General features: G+C 40.5%; 1 protein-coding gene across 2 annotated transcripts in view; it reads left to right on the top strand.

The window, feature by feature from the left end:
• Positions 1-21385, top strand: part of c18h3orf33 (c18h3orf33 homolog (H. sapiens)) — a 33807-nt gene extending 12422 nt beyond the window's left edge. Inside the window, exons 3-6 of one of the 2 annotated variants that reach the window (XM_061878029.1) lie at positions 3464-3623; positions 13341-13501; positions 13571-13833; positions 19714-21385. In XM_061878029.1, the coding sequence (XP_061734013.1) occupies positions 3464-3623; positions 13341-13501; positions 13571-13825 (576 nt within the window). In that variant the 3' untranslated portion in view covers positions 13826-13833; positions 19714-21385. Of the gene's footprint in view, positions 1-3463; positions 3624-13340; positions 13502-13570; positions 13918-19713 lie in introns of those variants that run through there. The other variant, XM_061878028.1, reaches the window with a different exon arrangement.
• Positions 21386-21596: the final 211 nt, after the last annotated feature.

Below are 21596 nucleotides of genomic sequence, written 5' to 3'. Positions count from 1 at the left end.
ACTGGGAGCAACGGAGCAGAAAGCCCGGTCTCCCATAGTTCGTTGCTTTGTACTTGGAAGTTGGAGGTGGTTAGCCTGTTTGGAGGATTAGGGGGTGAGTAGTTATTTGAGGTAGAGGGGGGCATTTAATTTTTCTCACTAAATTCATTTTGACAGAAAAAATATATGTACTGCTTGAAATTGCATGCCTTTTAAACTGAAATAGTATCCAATATTGCAACAAATATTACAGTATAGTATAATACTTTCCAGCAAATGTTTTTGTCTAAATAAAAGTACTTAAATTTACAGCAAAATACTCATCAAATTAATACAACTGACAATATTTTTTTTACATTGTTCTTTACTGCATATTATTGTAAATTAAAAAAAATACTAATCTTTTATTGCGTTCAAACTCTGCCAGTTTTTGACTGTAAAATGTTTTAGGCACCAGCGCCCTCCGCCACCCCAAAGGGAATAAGCGGCAGAAAATGGATGGTAGGATGGTATAGCTCGGTTGGTAGAGTGGCCGTGCCAGCAACTCGAGGGTTCCGGGTTCGATCCCAGCTTCTGCCAACCCAGTCACTGCCGTTGTGTCCTTGGGAAAGACACTTTACCCACCTGCTCCCAGTGACACCCACACTGGTTTAAAAAAAAAAAAAATGTAACTTAGATATTGGGTTTCACTATGTAAAGCGCTTTGAGTCACTAGAGAAAAGCGCTATATAAATATAATTCACTTCATGGGTGTGTTACTGTAACTGGAAAGACGGTACGTTTGTTTTTACGGTAGAAAAACTGGCAGCTAAGTTGGCAGAATAAAAAAAACAACACTTGTACCGTGTTTCTATTAACAATATCATGTTGTAAAAAACAATATAAATTTAGCACACAAATTCTGGCAACTTTGCTGCCAACTTTTCCGTAAAAAAACCCCAAAACACTGTTTTTCTGTACTGTTTTTCCCTTTTCCATTTTCAGTAAAAAAAAAAACAAGAAACAGTGGTACTGTTTTTCCTTTTAACATAAAATGTAAAAATAAAACAAACACTATGTTTTAAAGCAGGGGTCGGGAACCTTTTTGGCTGAGGGAGCCAAAAAGTCAAATATTTTAGAATGTATTTCCGTAAGAGCCATATATATTATTTTTTTTAACACTGAACACAACTAAACACATGCATTTTTAAGTAAGACCAATATTTCTAGAGTATAATAGGTCTCATATTCTTCATAATAACATTGTTATCCTGAAAATAACTGTGGAGGGGGCGTGGCCTGCGGGCCTGCAGCGAACTGGGGTGTGCCAGAACTGGCCTCGAAATCAGCGACAGGTGTGTAGATGGCCCACCTGGGCCTTGTTATCTAATCACCTGTCGCTCTGTTATAAGCAGCAGCCAGGAGGAGAGACGGGGTTGGGGCTGGAGCCAGAGCGCGAGCGAGAACGAAAAAAGAAAAATACAATTTCTGTAAAGCAACTGAGAGACTTATAGAAAAATAAAACGATATCGTAACCCTGAAACAGGCTCTCATGTCAGTGCTTGGTGGTCTGAAGAACCCCCAGGAGGGCATGCCCCACACTAACTAATAATAAATAAATAACTTCTTACCATTAACGCAACTTCTTGAACAGGTGCGGTAGGAAACGGATGGATGGATTAAAAATACATGAGAATGTTTTATATTTTGAACATTATTATTTTTAACACTGTGATTACAAGTGGAATTATTCATTACTTATCGTGTTAAGCAATGTCAGCTCAGATTTATCCGAGAGCCAGATGCAGTCATCAAAAGAGCCGCATCCGGCTCGCGAGCTATAGGTTCCCTACCCCTGTTTTAAAGTAAGATTTTGTAAATGTAAAGTTTTTGACTGTAAAATGGACAGTCTACTTAAAACCTATCCATCCATACATTTCCTACCGCTTGTCCCGTTCGGGGTCACGTGTGGTCGCTGGAGCCTATCTCAGCTGCATTCGAGCGGAAGGCGGGGTACACCCTGGACAAGTTGCTATCTCATCGCAGGGCCAACACCGATAGACAACATTCATACTCACATTCACACACTAGGGCCAATTTAATGTTGCCAATCAACCCAGTCTACTTAAAACAAGTTTTATAATTAATAATGAAATCCAGAGGCAAATTACTATGGGCTGGACTTTCACTATATCATGTTAGACCCGCTCGACATCCATTGCTTTCGGTCCCCCTTAGGGGAGGGGAGTTGCCGACATATGCAGTCCTCTCCAAGGTTTCTCATAGTCACCCATTGGGGTGAATTTTTCTTTGCCCGTATGTGGGCTCTGTACCGAGGAAGTCGTTGTGGTTCGTGCAGCTCTTTGAGACACTTGTGATTTAGGGCTATATAAATAAACATTGATGATCGATTGATGAAATTCATACATTATTGCCTGTTACAAGCGGCCCTCTGATTAAATGATTGAAACTTTTATTAGTAGATTGCACAGTACAGTACGTATTCCGTACAATTAACCCTTAAATGGTAACACCCGAATAAGTTTTTGACTTGTTTAAGTCGGGGTTCAGGTTAATCAATTCATGGTAAAACACAAGCGCCCAACGTGGGGCTCGAACCCACGACCCTGAGATTAAGATTCTCATGCTCTACCGCAGGGGTAGGGAACCTATGGCTCGCGAGCCGGATGTGGCTCTTTTGATGACTGGATCTGGCTCTCGGATAAATCTGAGCTGACATTGCTTAACATGATAAGTAATGAATAATTCCACTTGTAATCACAGTGTTAAAAATAATGTTCAAAATATAAAACATTCTCATGCATTTTTAATCCATCCATCCGTTTTCTACCGCACCTGTTCAAGAAGTTGCGTTAATGGTAAGAAGTTATTTATTTATTATTGGTTAGTGTGGGGCTTGCCCTCCTGGGGGTTCTTCAGACCACCAAGCACCGACATGAGAGCCTGTTTCAGGGTTACAATATTGTTTTATTTTTCAATAAGTCTCTTAGTTGCTTTCCAGCAATTGTATATTTCTCTTTCGTTCTCGCTCGCGCTCTGGCTCCAGCCCCAACCCTCATCTCTCCTCCTGGCTGCTGTTTATAACAGAGCGACTGGTGATTAGATAACACGGCCCAGGTGGGCCATGTACGCACCTGTCGCTGATTTTGAGGCTGGTCCTGGTACACCCCAGTTTGCTGCAGGCCACACCCACTCCACAGTTACTTTCAGAATAACAATGTTATTACAAATAATAAGAGACCTATTATACTCTAGAAATGTTGGTCTTACTTAAAAATGCACGTGTTTAGTTGTGTTCAGTGTTAAAAAAATATTATATGGCTCTTACGGAAATACATATTAAAATATTTGGCTTTTTGGCTCTTTCAGCCAAAAAGGCTCCCGACCCCTGCTCTACCGACTGATGGCAGCCATATGTGCCATGTGGCGCTCAATCACCACCAGTTTGACATCCCCGCTCTATTGTCTCCTTCGTCTTCGCCAGATCACCAAATTCCAAGCCGTGTCTGAGATCCCCACCCGTTTCGTGGAGAGGAACGTCAGCCTCCGCGGGAGAGTCCATGCCATCACGGAGAAAGGGATAGAAGTTGAACATATCCCCATTCACCTGCCACTGCTCTCACCTCTGCTTACAAAACACAAAGGTAAGCTCGATAAATAATGTTAAAAATCATGCAAACTGTTAAAAGTGTATCAAATCCACACTGATATCACATATTGGGCTCCTCGGCATCATTATTTGAGGCCTCAAATGTCATTGTGACATTTGTAGTGCGTTCGGTTAGGTCATATTCATTTTAAGCGTGTTAGCTCCGTTATCCAATCATGCGTGGCTATCAGCGTCGTCCACTTGAAGGACGAACACGAACATGAAAACTGCTGATTGCTCAGATTTGGGTGTCAACCGGTATGGACACTGTCCTTCCTAAAACCCCTGCATCTTACTCAAGTGTGTCTCTCTTATTTAGATGTAGATGCACAGGAGGGACCAACATTAGGACATTCTGAGGTGAAATTCTAGTGACAACTATACAACAGATCATTTTAAAACATATCTGTAGGTTCCCCTTTTCATTTTATTTGTCAATTAATCAATGTTTACTTATGTAGCCCTAAATCACTAGTGTCTCAAAGGGCTGCACAAACCACAACACAAACCACTATGACATCCTCGGTAGGCCCACATAAGGGCAAGGAAAACTCACACCCAGTGGGACGTCGGTGACAATGATGACTATGAGAAACCTTGGAGAGGACCACATATGTGGGCACCTCCCCACTAGGGGACCGAAAGCAATGGATGTCGAGCGGGTCTAACATGATACTGTGAAAGCTCAATCCATAGTGGATCCAACACAGCCGCGAGAGTCCCGTCCATAGCGGGCGTTTTTTCCGGACCGTAGGGCGCACTGGATTATCAATCAATGTTTATTTACAAACCCCGTTTCCATATGAGTTGGGAAATTGTGTTAGATGTAAATATAAAAGGAATACTATCATTTGCATATTCTTTTCAACCCATATTCCGTTGAATATGCTACAAAGACAACATATTTGATGTTAAAACTGATAAACATTTTTTTTTTTGTGCAAATAATCATTAACTTTAGAATTTGATGCCAGCAACGCGTGACAAAGAAGTTGGGAAAGGTGGCAATAAATACTGATAAAGTTGAAGGAATGCTCATCAAACACTTATTTGGAATCACCCACAGATGTGCAGGCTAATTGGGAACAGGTGGGTGCCATGATTGGGTATAAAAGCAGCTTCCATGAAATGCTAAGTAATTCACAAACAAGGATGGGGCGATGGTCACCAATTTATAAGCAAATTGTCGGAACAGTTTTAGAACAACATTTCTCAACGAGCTATTGCAAAGAATTTATGGATTTTACCATTTACGGTCCGTAAAATCATCAAAAGGTTCAGCGAATCTGGATAAATCACTGCACGTAAGCGATGATATTACGGACCTTTGATTACCCAGGCGGTACTGCATCAAAAACCGACATCAGTGTAAAGGATATCACCACATGGGCTCAGGAACACTTCATAAAACCACTGTCAGTAACTACAGTTGGTCGCTACACCTGTAAGTGCAAGTTAAAACTCTACTATGCAAAGCGAAAGCCATTTATCAACAACACCCAGGAAAGCCGCCGGCTTCGCTGGGCCCAAGCTCATCTAGATGGACTGATGCAAAGTGGAAAAGTTTTTTGATGTCTGACGAGTCCACATTTCAAATTATATTTGGAAACTGTGGACGTGGTGTCCTACGGAACAAAAAGGAAAATAAACATCCGGATTGTTATAGGCCAGCATCTGTGATGGTATGGGGGTGTATTAGTGCCCAAGGCATGGGTAACTTACACATCTGTGAAGGCACCATTAATGTTGAAAGGTCCATACAGGTTTTGGAGCAACATATGTTGTCATCCAAGCAACATTATCATGGACGCCCCTGCTTATTTCAGCAAAACAATGCCAAGCCACATGTTACAACAGCGTGGTTTCGTAGTAAAAGAGTGCAAGTACTTTCTTGGCCCGCCTGCAGTCCAGACCTGTCTCCCATCGAAAATGTGTGGCGCATTATGAAGCGTAAAATAGGACAACAAGACCCCAGACTATTGAACAACTTAAGCTGTACATAAAACAAGAATGGTAAAGAATTCCACTTTCAAAGCTTCAACAATTAGTTTCCTCAGTTCCCAAACGTTTATTGAGTGTTGTTAAAAGAAAATGTGATGTAACACAGTGGTGAACATGCCCTTTCCCAACTACTTTGGCACGTATTGCAGCCATGAAATTCTAAGTTAATTATTATTTGCAAAAAAAAAAAAAGTTTATGAGTTTGAACATCAAATATCTTGTCTTTGTAGTGCATTCAATTGAATATGGGTTGAAAAGGATTTGCAAATTATTGTATTCCGTTTCAATTTACATCTAACACAATTTCCCAACTCATATGGAAACGGGGTTTGTGTATAGCCCTAAATCATAAGTGTCTAAAAGGGCTGCACAAGCCACAACGACATCCTCGGTTCAGATCCCACATCAGGGCAAGGAAAAACTCAACCCAGTGGGATGACAATGAGAAACCTTTGAGAGGACTGCCGTTTATTTATTTTCTTGTTTGTGAATTACTTAGCATTTCATGGAAGCTTTTTTAATACCCAATCATGGCACCCACCTGTTCCCAATTAGCCTGCACACCTGTGGGATGTTCCAAATAAGTGTTTGATGAGCATTCCTCAACTTTATCAGTATTTATTGCCACCTTTCCCAGCTTCTTTGTCATGTGTTGATGGCATCAAATTCTAAAGTTAATGATTTTTTGCAAAAATAAAAAAAATGTTTATCACTTTTAACATCAAATATGTTGTCTTTGTAATATATTCAACTGAATATAACTGATATATTTACATCCAACACAATTTCCCAACTCATATGGAAATGGGGTTTGTACACATAGAATCCTCATACTGCTGTAATCATATGCATCAAGTGTTTATTCAAGGCTAAGGCAAAATATTGAGGTGTATCGTGATGTGACTTAAAGATATCAAGATATTAATAAAAGACCATATCGCTAAGCCCTAATTTCTTATTGATACTGGGATTTACTGATACTCTTATTGCTACTACATGTAATTGGTGGAAATTGAGATGTGAAAAAATGCATTTTTTAAATTACCATTTTTATTGGCACAAGAGTTTGTACACCACCAACATCAGGTAACATCTCACAGCAGCGAAGTCTTTTATCAACTCCTGCGTTTTAAGTCTTAAACAAGTCCACTATCTCTACAGTGCAAGGTGCTTGCAGTTGTTATGTCATCATCTTGTTGAGACCACACAGATCGTGTGGAGGGGAAAAATCTTCATCTTTCCAATACCACATGAAAGTGTTTGGTTTTTGACTTTTTATTTGTTCAGCTTCCTTACTCGTTTTTATACCCTTTATTACATTGGAGTCTAACTCTGCAGCTCGCGAGCTTGTGTGTGTTAGGTTTCTGAGACCCTCACTTTGTTAACGCAGGGAGGATGGAGCAGGACTTTTATCTTAAAGACAGGAACTTTGCAGTTGGTCTTTACAGTTTTGACAGCAAGTGTTTGGGCGAGACGGACTGTGTTGAAATAGAAAATGCATTTCTCCTTCCTGCCTGTCGTTTTTTTCTTCATACTGAGCTCGCACCAGCGGTCATCCCCCAAGACCCTCTAAAAATGTGAATAAATTAAAATAAAACTGTTTTGAAACAGGTTATAAGTTCCGAAAGCTCTTCTGGGCTGCTGACGCATGACCTAAATACTCAAGTGTTGCCCTAAAAATGTTAAAAAAATAAAATACAATTTTAAATTTAATTTACAAAAACCACATTGTATTAATTAATCTAATAAAACAAAATAGGGCCACTCCAACTCCAAGCCAATACTAAAAATAATATAAAACTACAAAAAAGGAAAACCAAAAATGTATGAAATCAACAGTAATATTATCAATAAAATAACAATAATAATTGTCTTTAAATCATAAATCGATTACTAAAAGTATATACATGTATTTTAAATCTGACGTGGTGACTTGTCCAGGGTGTAACTCGCCTACCGCCCGAATGCAGCTGAGATTCTAGCATATTTTGCTATCTCGAACGGGACAAGCGGTAGAAAATGGATGGCTGGATATTTTAAATTGATTCTCGAAAATTGTAAATCAATTTGCAATTGGAATAAATAAATCACATGATTTGGATGTTATCCGATTTTGTTGAGCAACCCTAATATATTCCATTAGTACAGGGGTGTCAAGCTTTTTTAGATCAGGGGCCACATGGGGAAAAATCTACTCCCAAGTGGGCTGGAGTGGTAAAATCATGCACAATAATTTAAAATTAAGGACAACTTCAGATTGTTTTCTTTGTTTAAAAATAGAACATGCACATTCTGAAAATGTAGAAATCATAATTTTTTTTTATATACTTACATGTTGTGGTTTATAGTACCCTCTTTATTTGTTGTTATTTATACTTTCGGAATAAATTATGTGATAGTGTTCATCAGTCAACTCATTGGTGTTAATTTTCAATAACTGTCAAAACGTGGACTATGGTGTGGTTTGTTTTACCGGAATGCAAAGGAACTGGACCGGACATGGCGTCAAGGTAAAAACATGTTTAATTAACTACTATGAAAAAAGTGCAAACAAAGGACGTGCACAAGGCGGGGAACAAACTTGGCTAATAAAACAAAAAAACTAGCACAAAGGCAGAGCTATGGACATAAAAACGAAAGACTAACTGTGGCATTTAACAAAAAAAAACTTACTTGTGATGACGTGAGCAGGGCCGCTTGAATTATTACATGAAAAAAGTATGAAACAGCGTGTAGAGCACGAAGTACAATGACGCCAGTCCGACTGCCTGGCAATTACAAGCTCAAATATTAGTGACATGATTATTGACAGGTGCGTGAGTCCAAACAAATCAAGTACGTGAGTCCAAATGAATCAGATGAACTACTTGGTCGTCATGGTGACAAAACAAACAAGAGTGTGGACCGGACATGGCGTATAGGGTAAAAACATGTTGAATTAACTACCATGAAAAAAGTGCAAACAAAAGTCGCGCACAAGGCGGGGAACAAACTTGGCTAATAAAACAAAAAAACTAGCACAAAGGCAGACAAATGGACATAAAAACGAAAGACACTAACTGTGGCATTTAGCAAAAAAAACGTATTTGTGATGACGTGAGCAGGGCCGCATGAACTATGACATGAAATAAGTATGAAACAAAGAGTGTAGAGTACGAAGTACAATGACGCCAGTCCGACTGCCTGGCAATTACAAGCTTAAATAATAGTGACATGATTATTGACAGGTGCGTGAGTCCAAACAAATCAGGTGCATGAGTCCAAATTAATCAGGTGCGTGAGTCCAAATTAATCAGGTGAACTACTTGGTCGTCATGGTGACAAAACAAACAAGAGTGTGGACCGGACATGGCGTCAAGGTAAAAACATGTTTAATTAACTACTTAGAAAAAAGTGCAAACAAAAGTCGTGCACAAGGCGGGGAACAAACTTGGCTAATAAAACAAAAAAACTAGCACGAAGGCAGAGCTATGGACATAAAAACGAAAGACACTAACTGTGGCATTTAGCAAAAAAAATGTATTTGTGATGACGTGAGCAGGACCGCATGAACTATGACATGAAATAAGTATGAAACAAAGAGTGTAGAGTACGAAGTACAATGACGCCAGTCCGACTGCCTGGCAATTACAAGCTTAAATAATAGTGACATGATTATTGACAGGTGCGTGAGTCCAAACAAATCAGGTGCATGAGTCCAAATTAATCAGGTGAACTACTTGGTAGTCTAAAAACCAAACAGAACATGACTTAACAAAACGTGACCACAGAACATGACTATAACAGATAAAACCTGTTCGCAGGGCTGAGCCGGACCTCGGGCCGTACGTTTGACACCCCTGCATTAAAGAATTGATAAACACATTGTTAAAAATGGTGATTGCAACAATGTGTTATGAGAACACAGAGTTAGGACTACAGCTATTGACTATTTTTGGTAATCGAGTAACCGATCAGTTTCTTTGTTTAAATTATTCATTAGATGAAAAACACTTTATAGCCTAAATGCGTATAATAGGGAAAATAGTTCAAACTGTATTTGCGATCTTATTTTAAATTTCTATTAGTTGCATTAGACAATATAATCAAAGCAACATAATATAATTTGAAGCAATTTTTTAATTGATTACTCTTTGCATCCCTATTGAGATAATATCAGTTGTCAGTTAGAAAACCCACTTTTAGGCAGTTAAGGTGGTGACATCAGTGCATACTGATCGGTTGCTGAGTAAGAGCGTTATGTCAATGACAGGGTTGAAGTATTTTTCAATCAATGAGCTCTTCTTTGCTTTTCTTCAGAAAAAGTAGTGACTTTTTGAGAAATGACGAAAGGAACATTGATTTGACCCTCTCAAAAATAGACCTTGCTTTGATCCTAGTTTAAAATGACCACAGTTAAGATGATAGATGCCCGTATTTTTCAAACTATAAGGTGCACTTAAAATCCTTTCATTTTCTCAAAACTCGACAATGCGCCTTATAATACGGGGCGCCTAATGTACGGAATAATTTGGGTTGTGCTTACTGACCTCGAAGCTGTTTTATTTGGTATATGGTGTAATGATAAGTGTGACCAGTAGATGGTAGTCACACATAAGAGATAGGTGTAGACTGCAACATGACTCAAGTAAACAACACCAACATTTTATATGTTGGTGGACGGCATAGCTCGGTTGGTAGAGTGGCCGTGCCAGCAACTTGAGGGTTGCAGGTTCGATTCCCGCTTCTGCCATCCTAGTCACTGCCGTTGTGTCCTTGGGCAAGACACTTTACCCACCTGCTCCCAGTGCCACCCACACTGGTTTAAAATGTAACTTAGATATTGGGTTTCACTATGTAAAGCGCTTTGAGTCACTAGAGAAAAGAGCTATATAAATAAATATAAAATATATAATTCATATATGTTCCATTGAAAAAAAAAATATATATATACGCATGGCGCTCAAAAATCTATCAAAATGTTTTAGTACGACTTTGGAAAGCTATTGTTCGCCCAAGGAACTTTAGTTATTAGAGAGTTCATAGTTATATCTATCAGTAAACTTGCCATGAAAGCGTTAAAACCTACCGGGGTAGTGAGTCTACATTATTCACCCCAAAAACGTTAGTTATCAGAGAGTTCCGGTCGGACGGTTTTTCACGGGACACATTTCCGGCGTTGTTGCACTAGTGAGCCACAGATGAGAAGATGCTGCTCCGTTATTGATTGAAGTAAAGTCTGAATGACATTAAAACAGTTAGCTCGATCTTTTGACACTTCTTCCACTCCCGTCCTTGCACGCTACACCGCTACAACAAAGATGACGGGGGGAAGACGCTGTTGAAGGTGAGCCATGTAAATAGGACGGCCCACAAAATGGCGTAACCGGAAGCGACTGTCAGAAAGCAACTTGAAGATGATCTGTAAAACTTAATCCATGCAACATTTTGACCAAAGAACAACATTACATGTTATGTAGACCACAAGGAAGTGTTTTACATTTAGAAATAAATTATAATATGACTCCTTTAATTTGCCTTATAATCCGTTGCGCCTTTTGTATGAAAATAGACCTGAATAGACCCGCTCATCAGCAGTGCGTTTTATAATCCGGTGTGCCCTATCGTCCGGAAAATATGGTATATAGAGCGGTGGATAGATTTAAAAAAAAAAAAAAAAAAAGAAGAAGATTCATCCAACCATTAATCTAGATTCTACTGCTTGTCCCATGGGTCATGGGCATACTTGCTAACCCTCCCGATTTTCCCGGGAGACTCCCGAATTTCAGTGCCCCTACCAAAAATCTCCTGGGAAGAATTGTCCCGAATTTCTCCCGATTTCCACCCAGACAACAATATTAGGGGCCTACCTTAAAGGAACTGCCTTTAGAGTCCTCTCTCACCTGAGAAGGAGACTATTACAAACCCTGTTTCCATATGAGTTGGGAAATTGTGTTAGATGTAAATATAAACGGAATACAATGATTTGCAAATCCTTTTCAACCCATATTCAATTGAATGCACTACAAAGACAAGATATTTGATGTTCAAATTCATTAACTTTTTTTTTTTTTTGCTAATAAAATTAAACTTAGAATTTCATGGCTGCAACACGTGCCAAAGTAGTTGGGAAAGGGCATGTTCACCACTGTGTTACATAACATTTTCTTTAAACAACACTCAATAGACGTTTGGGAACTGAGGAAACTAATTGTTGAAGCTTTGAAAGTGGAATTCTTTCTCATTCTTGTTTTATTTGGAGCTTCAGTCGTTCAACAGTCCGGTGTCGTATTTTACGCTTCATAATGCGCCACACATTTTTGATGGGGGACAGGTCTGGACTGCAAGCAGGCCAGGAAAGTACCCAAACTCTTTTTGCACGAAGCCACAGCTGTTGTAACACGTGCTGAATGTGGCTTGGCATTGTCTTGCTGAAATAAGCAGGGGTGTCCATGAAAAAGACAGTGCTTTGATGGCAGCATATGTTGTTCCAAAACTTGTATGTACCCTTCAGCATTAATGGTGCCTTCACAGTTGTGTAAGTTACCCATGCCTTGGGCACTAATGCACCCCCATACCATCACAGATGCTGGCTTTGCGTCGATAATGGTCTGAATGGTTCGCTTCCCCTTTGGTCTGAATGACACGATGTCGAATATTTCCCCCAAAAATTTGAAATCTGGACTCTTCTGATCACAGAACACTTCTCCACTTTGCATCAGTCCATCTTAGATGATGTCGGGCCCAGAGAAGCCGGCGGCGTTTCGTGATGTTGTTGATAAATGGCTTTCGCTTTGCATAGTAGAGCTTTAACTTGCACTTATAGATGTAGCGACGAACTGTATTTAGTGACAGTGGTTTTCTGAAGTGTTCCTGAGCCCATGTGATGATATCCTTTAGAGAGTGATGTTGGTTTTTGATACAGTGATTGAAAGTCACGGTCATTCAATGTTTGTTTCCGTTCATGTCGCTTACGTGGAGTGATTTCTCCAGATTCTCTGAACCTTTTGATGATATTGTGGACCGTAGACGTTGAAATCCCAACATTTCTTGCAATTGCATTTTGAGAAACTTTATTCTTGGACTGTTTGACTATTTGCTCACGCAGTTGCGGACAAAGGGGTGTATCTCGCCCCATCCTTTCTTGTGAAAGACTGAGCATTTTTTGGGAAGCTGTTTTTATACCCAATCATGGCACCCACCTGTTCCCAATTAGCCTGCACACCTGTGGGATGTTCCAAATAAGTGTTTGATGAGCATTCCTCATCTTTATCAGTATTTATTGCCACCTTTCCCAACTTCTTTGTCACGCGTTGGAGGCATCAAATTCTGAAGTTAATGAGTATTTGCAAAAATAAAAAAATGTATCAGTTTGAACATCAAATATGTTTTCTTTGTAGCATATTCAACTGAATATGGGTTAAAAATTATATGCAAATGATAGTATTCCGTTTATATTTACATCTAACACAATTTCCCAACTCATATGGTAACCACTTGTCCCTATATATATATAAGAAATACTTGAAAATATATACACCCCCCACTACCCCCCAAACACTCAATACCTCCCTCTCCCGAATTCGGAGGTCTCAAAGCTGGCAAGTATGGTCATCGGGTGTCTGGGGCCTATATCTCAGCTACACTTGGAAGGAATGCAGGGTACAAATTATACAGTTTGGTGTCAGGTATTCACAGTCGTGTCTGTTGTTGTTTTCATATGCCCGGTCAGGTGTGCGCACGGCGCCCTTGCTTGTGAATCTTGCAGGTGTGGACCTGACAGCGGACGGAACATTATGGCTGGAGAAAAGTCTCCCTCCAGCTCAAACCGTCTGGCTGAAACTCATCAGCCGCCACGACGACATCCTGCATTGTTTTGTGGCTCAAAGCAAGGTGAAGCCTCGGCAAACAGCTGAAATACTATTCATCGCAATGACTGAACCAACCTCCTTTGTCCAACAGGGGTCAGCATGGCGCCGCTCCGTGAACGAGGAGGCGCTCAGACTCGGCCTGGCCCGCCGGGCGCCCATTCCCGGACTCTCACCGGACTCTCGCCTTTATTGGCGTCTGCACAAGCGGCTTCACAGGGCAGAGGTGAAAGCTGAGAAGAAGGGGCACGGTCTGTGGAAGGAAGAGAACCAATGGGAGAGGGCCTGGAAGGCAATGGGGGACAATGCATTCATTAGACTGCTGCGGAGGCTCTTTGGGAAGAACTGAGTTTCCAGGTGCTGCAACAATGACACAACTTTTTCATGTCATTTGTTACTGATTATGTCAATTCATTTCCATTATAAAACACATATGGTGTCTTCTGCTTGATTGTGAGCTTTTTACACCAGAGTATGTTTATTTGAACCCTGACACTAATCCGCCACTACGCATATGGGGCACTCAGAGGGAGGAGGGGTCTGTTCTTAATGAGGGCTGAGAAGGAGGTGGGGTCCACTGTTGCTATAGAACAGGGGTCGGGAACCTTTTTTGGCTGAGAGAGCCATGAAAGCCAAATATTTTAAAATGTATTTCCGTGAGAGCCATATCATATTTAACACTGAATACAACTAAATGTGTGCATTTTTAAGTAAGACCAACATTTTTAGAGTATAATAAGTCTCTTATTCTTTTTAATAACATTGCGCGTGGCGCAGTGGGGAGAGTGGCCGTGCGCAACCCGAGGGTCCCTGGTTCAAATCCCACCTAGTACCAACCTCGTCACGTCCGTTGTGTCCTGAGCAAGACACTTCACCCTTGCTCCTGATGGGTGCTGGTTGGCGCCTTGCATGGCAGCTCCCTCCATCAGTGTGTGAATGTGTGTGTGAATGGGTGAATGTGGAAGTAGTGTCAAAGCGCTTTGAGTACCTTGAAGGTAGAAAAGCGCTTTACAAGTACAACCCATTTATCATTTATTTATTCTGAAGCTAACCAATAATAAATCAAATGTCATGTCTGTTGATCATGTTTTTGTTTGGCCATGTGCTGTTTGTCCTTTGGACTCTTTAAGTTCCTGTTTTTTCCACTCCCTTGTCTTGTTTCCTTGGTTACTCATTTTGTCCACCTGTCTCTGGTGGACAAAATGCCCGCTCACCTGCTTCCCGAGCACTAATCAGAGGCAGTATTTAAGCTTGTCTTTGCCAGTCAGTCGCCCTGGCGTCAATGTGATCTTTTCTTGCTCTGTGCTGACTTGTTTCATGCCTTGCCATAGTTTTGTGCTTCATGCCATGCCAAGGAAGATTTGTTTGATTTATGTTCATAGTCTGTTTATGCGTTAGCTTTGTTCATTAGCCCAAGTTGTGCCTCCACTGTGAGCGATTTTTGTTTGTATCTTTTTTTAGTGTAAATTAAATCATGTTTTTACCTAAATGCCATGTCCCGAGTAGTCCGTCTGCCTTCCTGGGAGAACGACCCTGCAACAAGTTGCGACCCCCCCCATTGTGACATAAAATACTTCTTACCATTAATGCGACTTCTTGAACAGGTGCGGTAGAAAACTGATAGATGGATTTAAATGCAGGAGAATGTTTTATATTTTGCACGTTATTTTTAGCACTGTGATTACCAGCGAAATTATTCATAATTATCGCGTTAAGCATTGTCAGCTAAGATTTATCTGAGAGCCAGATGCAGTCATCAAAAGAGCCACATCTGGCTCTAGAGCCATAGGTTCCCTACCCCTGCTATAGAACCTGCACTAAATGTGGAATACAAAGCCCTCTTGGGCAAAACTATATATTGGCCTGACTGAACACCCATGGGAACCTGTGTAAGCAATTCGGCCCTGTTTACACTAATAAGGTTGTCAAGGGTATATCCCACTTAACCTTATCCTTGTCCACACACACACAATGGTCGTTTAAGACCCCCTCCACCCCTCCGTCAGCACGACCTATACACTGCAAAAACTGAAATCTAAGTAAGATTAAATATCTCAAATAAGGGTGATATTTGCTTATTTTTGTCTGATAAGATAATTCTTCTCACTAAGCAGATTTTATCTTAGTGTTTTACTTGTTTTAAGGGTTTTGGTCCTAAATTATCTCAGTAAGATATTACAGCTTGTTTCCGACATTTTTAAGTAAAACATGCTTGAAACTATTTTTCTCCAAATGTCCAAAACACACCCAGCAATGGTGCACAGGAAGGCGGTGTAGAAGAGGGGAAAAGGCGGCCAAAATGTTCAAAAGTCCCATTTGTGTCCAAAATACCTCCCCGGGTTCCAGTCCCACGAGTCTGGCTGCTGGCCGAACAAAATGTCCAAAATGCCTCTAGCAAAGTCCCACGCGAAGTGGGGGAGAAAAGTGAGAAAAGTCGGCAAAAGTCCCCAAAAATGTTCAAAATACCTACCCAGGTTCGAGTCCCACAAGTCGCGCCACTGGCCGTGCAAGTCCCGGTATGCCCAAAATGTCCATAACACACCCAGTCGAGTCCCACGGGGTGGGAGGATAAAAGTCGGCAAAAGTCCCAGAAATTTTCAAAACACCTACCCAGGTTCGAGTCCCACCCGGTTTCGAGTGCCACAAGTCTTAACACTTGTGGCACTCGAAACCGGGTGGGATTTTTGAACATTTTACCGACTTTTCTCACTTTTCTCCCCGCCTTCACGTGGAACTTTGCTGTGCGCATCTTGGCCATTTCGGCCGGCGGCGGAACTTGTGGTACTCGAACCTGGGTAGGTATTTAGAACATTTTTGGGACTTTTGCCGACTTTTTCAACTTTTATCCACTCTCCCCGTGGGACTCGGCTGGGTGTGATATGGACATTTTGGGCATCCCGGGACTTGCGCGGCCTTACATAAGATTTTATGTTCGAGTGTTTTACTTCTTTTAAGGGTTAAGATATTACACCTTTTGCTGAGATTTGATGACCCGTGTTGAGTAAAACATGCTTGAAACTAGAGTATCAATTGTTGCAAAGCTGTGTCATCAACAATAAGTATAAAACTAATTTTTTAAAGTAATACTTTCTTATTTCAAGCATGTGAAAAAAAAATCATGACTTTACCACAATTGTGTCTCATATTAAAACAGATGACAGCCAAATGCACTTTGCTGTTTTATTTTCAATGGAACAATAGAAAATACGTACTCGTATAGTGGTACAGTTATTAGTGAGAATATACTTATTTTAAGGCATTTTTGGGTTCACTGAGGTTAGTTAATTTTACTTGTTTTGGAAAGTCTTGACAAGCCAGACTTTCTTGTTCTATTGGCAGATAATTTTGCTTAATTCAGGGTAAAATACCCCTCATTTTTGTATTTGTTTTTCTTGTTTTTGAACACTGACTTTTTGCAGTGTAGTACGCATGCACGGAAAATGCAGTGTTGCTTTGTGTGCAAGTTCTTAAATTTAACTTATCTGAACAATATCCAGTGATGTGGTATTTCAATTAATTGGTATCCAGTGTGCAGTGGGGCCCTATTGTAGTGAATCACACCTGAGACATCATAAATTAATCAAATCTTTATTAGACACGTAAACAATGTGATAAAGAACATTTTAAATCAATCAAACTAGGGATCTAGATATCCGGTCAGGACACTCCTCACTCTTTTGCCTTCACCTTCAATGTCCATTCCTTTTTGGGGACTTTATATACTCAGGACCTAGACGTTGAGTCCGCGACATACATGGCGGACAATAACTGATACGGTCTGCTTTGCCAGTTCAAAAGCATTCGCTGTTTTCCATAATTAGTCTTCCCTCGACGACCAGGTAATACAAAGCACGCGTTGCCTTTTTATCACATCCATGGGAGCTCGCATTGTCGTTGACTGTCCTTCGACAAATGGGCAAAGTTTTTCGGTATGTAGAATCACAGCTGACCCGGACGTTGGAAAGTTCTCTCTCCGTCTGAGAAGTGTTGTATCCCAAATAGCTGCAATTGCTCTCTCTTAAGGTATACATGTGTAATTTCCACAAGTGTCTGTACATTGGGCAGCACGGTGGAAGAGGGGTTAGTGCATGTGCTTCACAATACAAAGGTCCTGAGTAGTCCTGGGTTCAAGCCCGGGCTCGGGATCTTTCTGTGATGAGTTTGCATGTTCTCCCCGTGACTGCGTAGGTTCCCTCTGTACTCTGGCTTCCTCCCACCGCCAAAAACATGCACCTGGGGATAGGTTGATTGGCAACACTAAATTGGCCCTAGTGTGTGAATGCGAGTGTGAATGTTGTCTGTCTATCTGTGTTGGCCCTGTGATGAGGTGGCGACTTGTCCAGGGTGTACGACACCTTCCGCCTGAATGCAGTTGAGATAGGCTCCAGCACTCCCTGCGAGCACAAAAGGGACAAGCGGTAGAAAATGGATCGATGTATGGTCTGTACATTTAAAAGAAGGAGAAACACGGGCATGTCTGGATGACTCGCCTTTATATTTCCAGTGGTTTTATCATAAGGGTGGCTGTGGCGCGTTCTTTCTGACGTCACTTCTTCTCCGAACTCAGTTTGTAAACAATAAGTGCTCTTAGCTACAAAGCTAAGAGCAGGAGATTCAACAAATAAATGGCGCGCTTACCCATGTAAAAATCTGTCCGAGGAGGACCTTAAACGATAGTTTAGTGTGGCTGAAATGGGGTTTAGGCTAAATAATTATTCGTTTAAGGCGGGGGTCGGCAACCCGCGGCTCTGGAGCCGCATGTGTCTCTTTGGTGCCACCTTAGTGGCTCTCTGGAGCTTTTCAAAAATATATGAAAAATGGAAAAAGATGAGGGGATGAAAAACATATTTTTTGTTTTAATATGTTTTCTGTAGGAGGACAAACATGACACAAACCTCTCTAACTGTTATAAAGCACACTGTTTATATTAAACATGCTTCACTGATTCGAGTATTTGGCAAGCGCCGTTTTGTCCTACTAATTTTGGCGGACCTTGAACTCACCGCAGTTTGTTTACATGTATAACTTTCTCTGACTGTCTAAGACGTGTTTTATGCCACTTCTTTTAATGTCTCATTTTGTCCATCAAACATTTAATGTTGTGCATGTATGCACAAAGGTGAGTTTTGTTGATGTTATTGAGTTCTGTGGAGTGCTAATCAGACATATTTGGTCACTGCATGACCGCAAGCTAATCGATGCTAACATGCTATTTAGGTTAGCTGTATGTACATATTGCATCATTATGCCTCATTTGTAGGCATATTTGAGCTTATTTAGTTTCTTTTAAGTCCTCTTAATTCAATGTATATCTCATGACACACTATCTGTATGTAATATGGCTTTGACTTTTTCTATTTTTGGTCCAAAATGGCTCTTTCAACATTTTGGGTTGTCGACCACTTATAGGGTTTTCCGGCTTAGTGTAGACATGGCCTTAGAGAACCCTAAGAGAAGCATTAGAGCACATGTGTCAAACTCAAGGCCCGGGGGCCTGACACGTCATTTAATGTGGCCCATGAAATCCTGGGAATAATGTGCATAGATCATCTTTCTTACTAAATGTTTTAATTGTTTCCTTGTATGTAATACAGGACATTCCACATGTTTTCAAATTTGATATTATCTGCTCATGCAACAAATATTCAATTTTTATTGGTGTGAATCTATGGGCACCTCGCCATTCGATTCTTGGGGTGAGGATTTGATTCATAATCAATTCTCGATTCAAACTGATTTTTGCAATGTATTATTTGGTATAACAAACACAACACCTTAACAAAACAGTTTACAGGCATACTTGCCAACCTTGAGACCCCCGATTTCAGGAGGTGGGGTGTGGAGGCGTGGTCGGGGGTGAGGGGGAGGCGCTGTTGGGGGCGTGGTTTGGGCGGGGGGGCATGGTTAAGAGGGGACGAGTATAATTCACCAACTCGAGTATTTCATATATATATATATATATATATATATATATATACATATATATATATATATGTATATATATATATATATATATATATACATATAAAATATATATATATATATATGAAATACTTGACTTTCAATGAATTCTAGCTATATATATTTATTTTATTATATATGTAAATAAAATAAATAGTTGAATTTCAGACGGCACCTTTCAAATACACAGTAATAAAAACACAGTTGTTCTACTAACTGTACTGTGCTTGCTGGTTATCAAAAAAACAATAACAACAACACTTTCCTTTCATTAAGTTTCAGACCTCTTGCTAAAGATGGAACATTTGGCAGAAATACCGGACAATTCTGCAAACTTCATGGCTGGCTCACATCGTGGTCACTCCGTGATCACTTACGACCGCCAGACACTTCTGGATGTGGACAGATCGGGCCGTTTTGGACTGATAGACGCATGCTTGCTAGACCTGCTAGCTAGCATGGGACTACGCCGGCTACATCCAGCGGCCTGTGAAGCAGCGGAGTATAGTAACGCGGATGCCGAGCGGTGCTAAAAACAAAGCTAAAGGCTAATCCCCGCAGAACACCACTTACCTCCATCCTGAAGCCGGATTTAAATGGAAGATGCGAGACTACTGGTCTGGGTAAGGAGGCAGTTAAATTAGAACAAGTTTTTTCTGCTTTGATTGTTTCAGAGGTGGACATGTGTTCTACTGAGGTGGCAAACTATGATGCGTTCAGTTTATCAAAGCAACAAACAATCAGAAAATTCCCGTCGTATCAATTCCTAGATATGGTCGTAATTATACTAAATGCACAGGGCATAATAAACACAACGTTATTAATATTGCTACTACGGATAATTTGATCAAAAATTCCCTGAAACAGCCCCACTACCTATAATATAGGTTTTTTAAACATAAGATCATTGTCTCCCAAAACGTTGTTAGTTAATGATATCATCAGAGACAACAATCTTAACGTCATCGGTCTCAGCGAAACCTGGCTTAAACCAGATTACTTTTTTGCGCTAAATGAGGCATGTCCTCCTAACTTTACACATGCACATATTGCCCGTCCCCTTAAAAGGGGTGGGGGGGTCGCACTAATATACAACGAAAACTTTAACCTTAGTCTTAACATAAATAATAAATATAAATCGTTTGAGGTGCTTACGATGAAGACTGTCACACCGCTGCTTCTACACCTGGCTGTTATCCACGATAAAGCTCGCAACTTTCGGTGTTAAGAGAAAAGCCCTGCCTCTACCGGAAGTCGCAGACGATAACGTCACACGTGTGATGGCTCCTCACATATTCACATTGTTTTTAATGGGAGCCTCCAACAAAAAGTGCTATTCGGACCGAGAAAACGACAATTTCCCCATTAATTTGAGCGAGAATGAAAGATTTGTGTTTGAGGCTATTGATAGCGACGGACTAGAAAAAAAAAAGATTAAAAAAAATAGGTTTAAAAAAAAAACAACGTGATTGCCTTAGGACAGATTCCGATGTTTTTAGGGACATTTACTAAGATAATTCTGGGAAATCCCTTATCTTTCTATTGTGTTGCTAGTGTTTTGGTGAATTAAATAGTACCTGATAGTCGGAAGGGTGTCTGCACGGGTGTCTTGACGCGCAGTGTCTCAGGGGAGTCGACGGCAGCTATGAATGGCACAATCTCAGCTTTTCTCCGGTAAGAACTGACTTTTTAACCACAAATTTCTCACCGAAACCTGCTGGTTGACATGTGGTCGGGATCCATGTTCTCTTGACCGCGCTCAGATCCATCGTAAATTTTCACCTCCAGGAATTTTAACCAAGGAATCACCGTGTGTTTGTGTGGCTAAAGGCTAAAGCTTCCCAACTCCATCTTTCTACTGTGACTTCTCCAATATTAATTGAACAAATTGCAAAAGATTCAGCAACACAGATCTACAAAATACTGTGTAATTATGCCATTAAAGCAGACGACTTTTAGCTGTGTGTGTGTGCAGTGCTCATATTTCCTTAAAACCTGTGACGTCTTGCGTACACGTCATCATTACACAAAGTTTTCCAGACCAAACTCCCGGGAAATTTAAAATTGTAATTTAGTCAACCAAAAAGGCCGTATTGGCATGTGTTGCAATGTTAATATTTCATCATTGATATATAAACTATCAGACTGCGTGGTAGGTA

The sequence above is a fragment of the Nerophis ophidion genome, linkage group LG18, assembly GCF_033978795.1.
Source record: "Nerophis ophidion isolate RoL-2023_Sa linkage group LG18, RoL_Noph_v1.0, whole genome shotgun sequence".
NCBI lineage: Eukaryota > Metazoa > Chordata > Actinopteri > Syngnathiformes > Syngnathidae > Nerophis > Nerophis ophidion.
The sequence above is the reverse complement of the archived record's forward strand: the minus strand, read 5'-3'. Positions and strand labels throughout refer to the sequence as shown.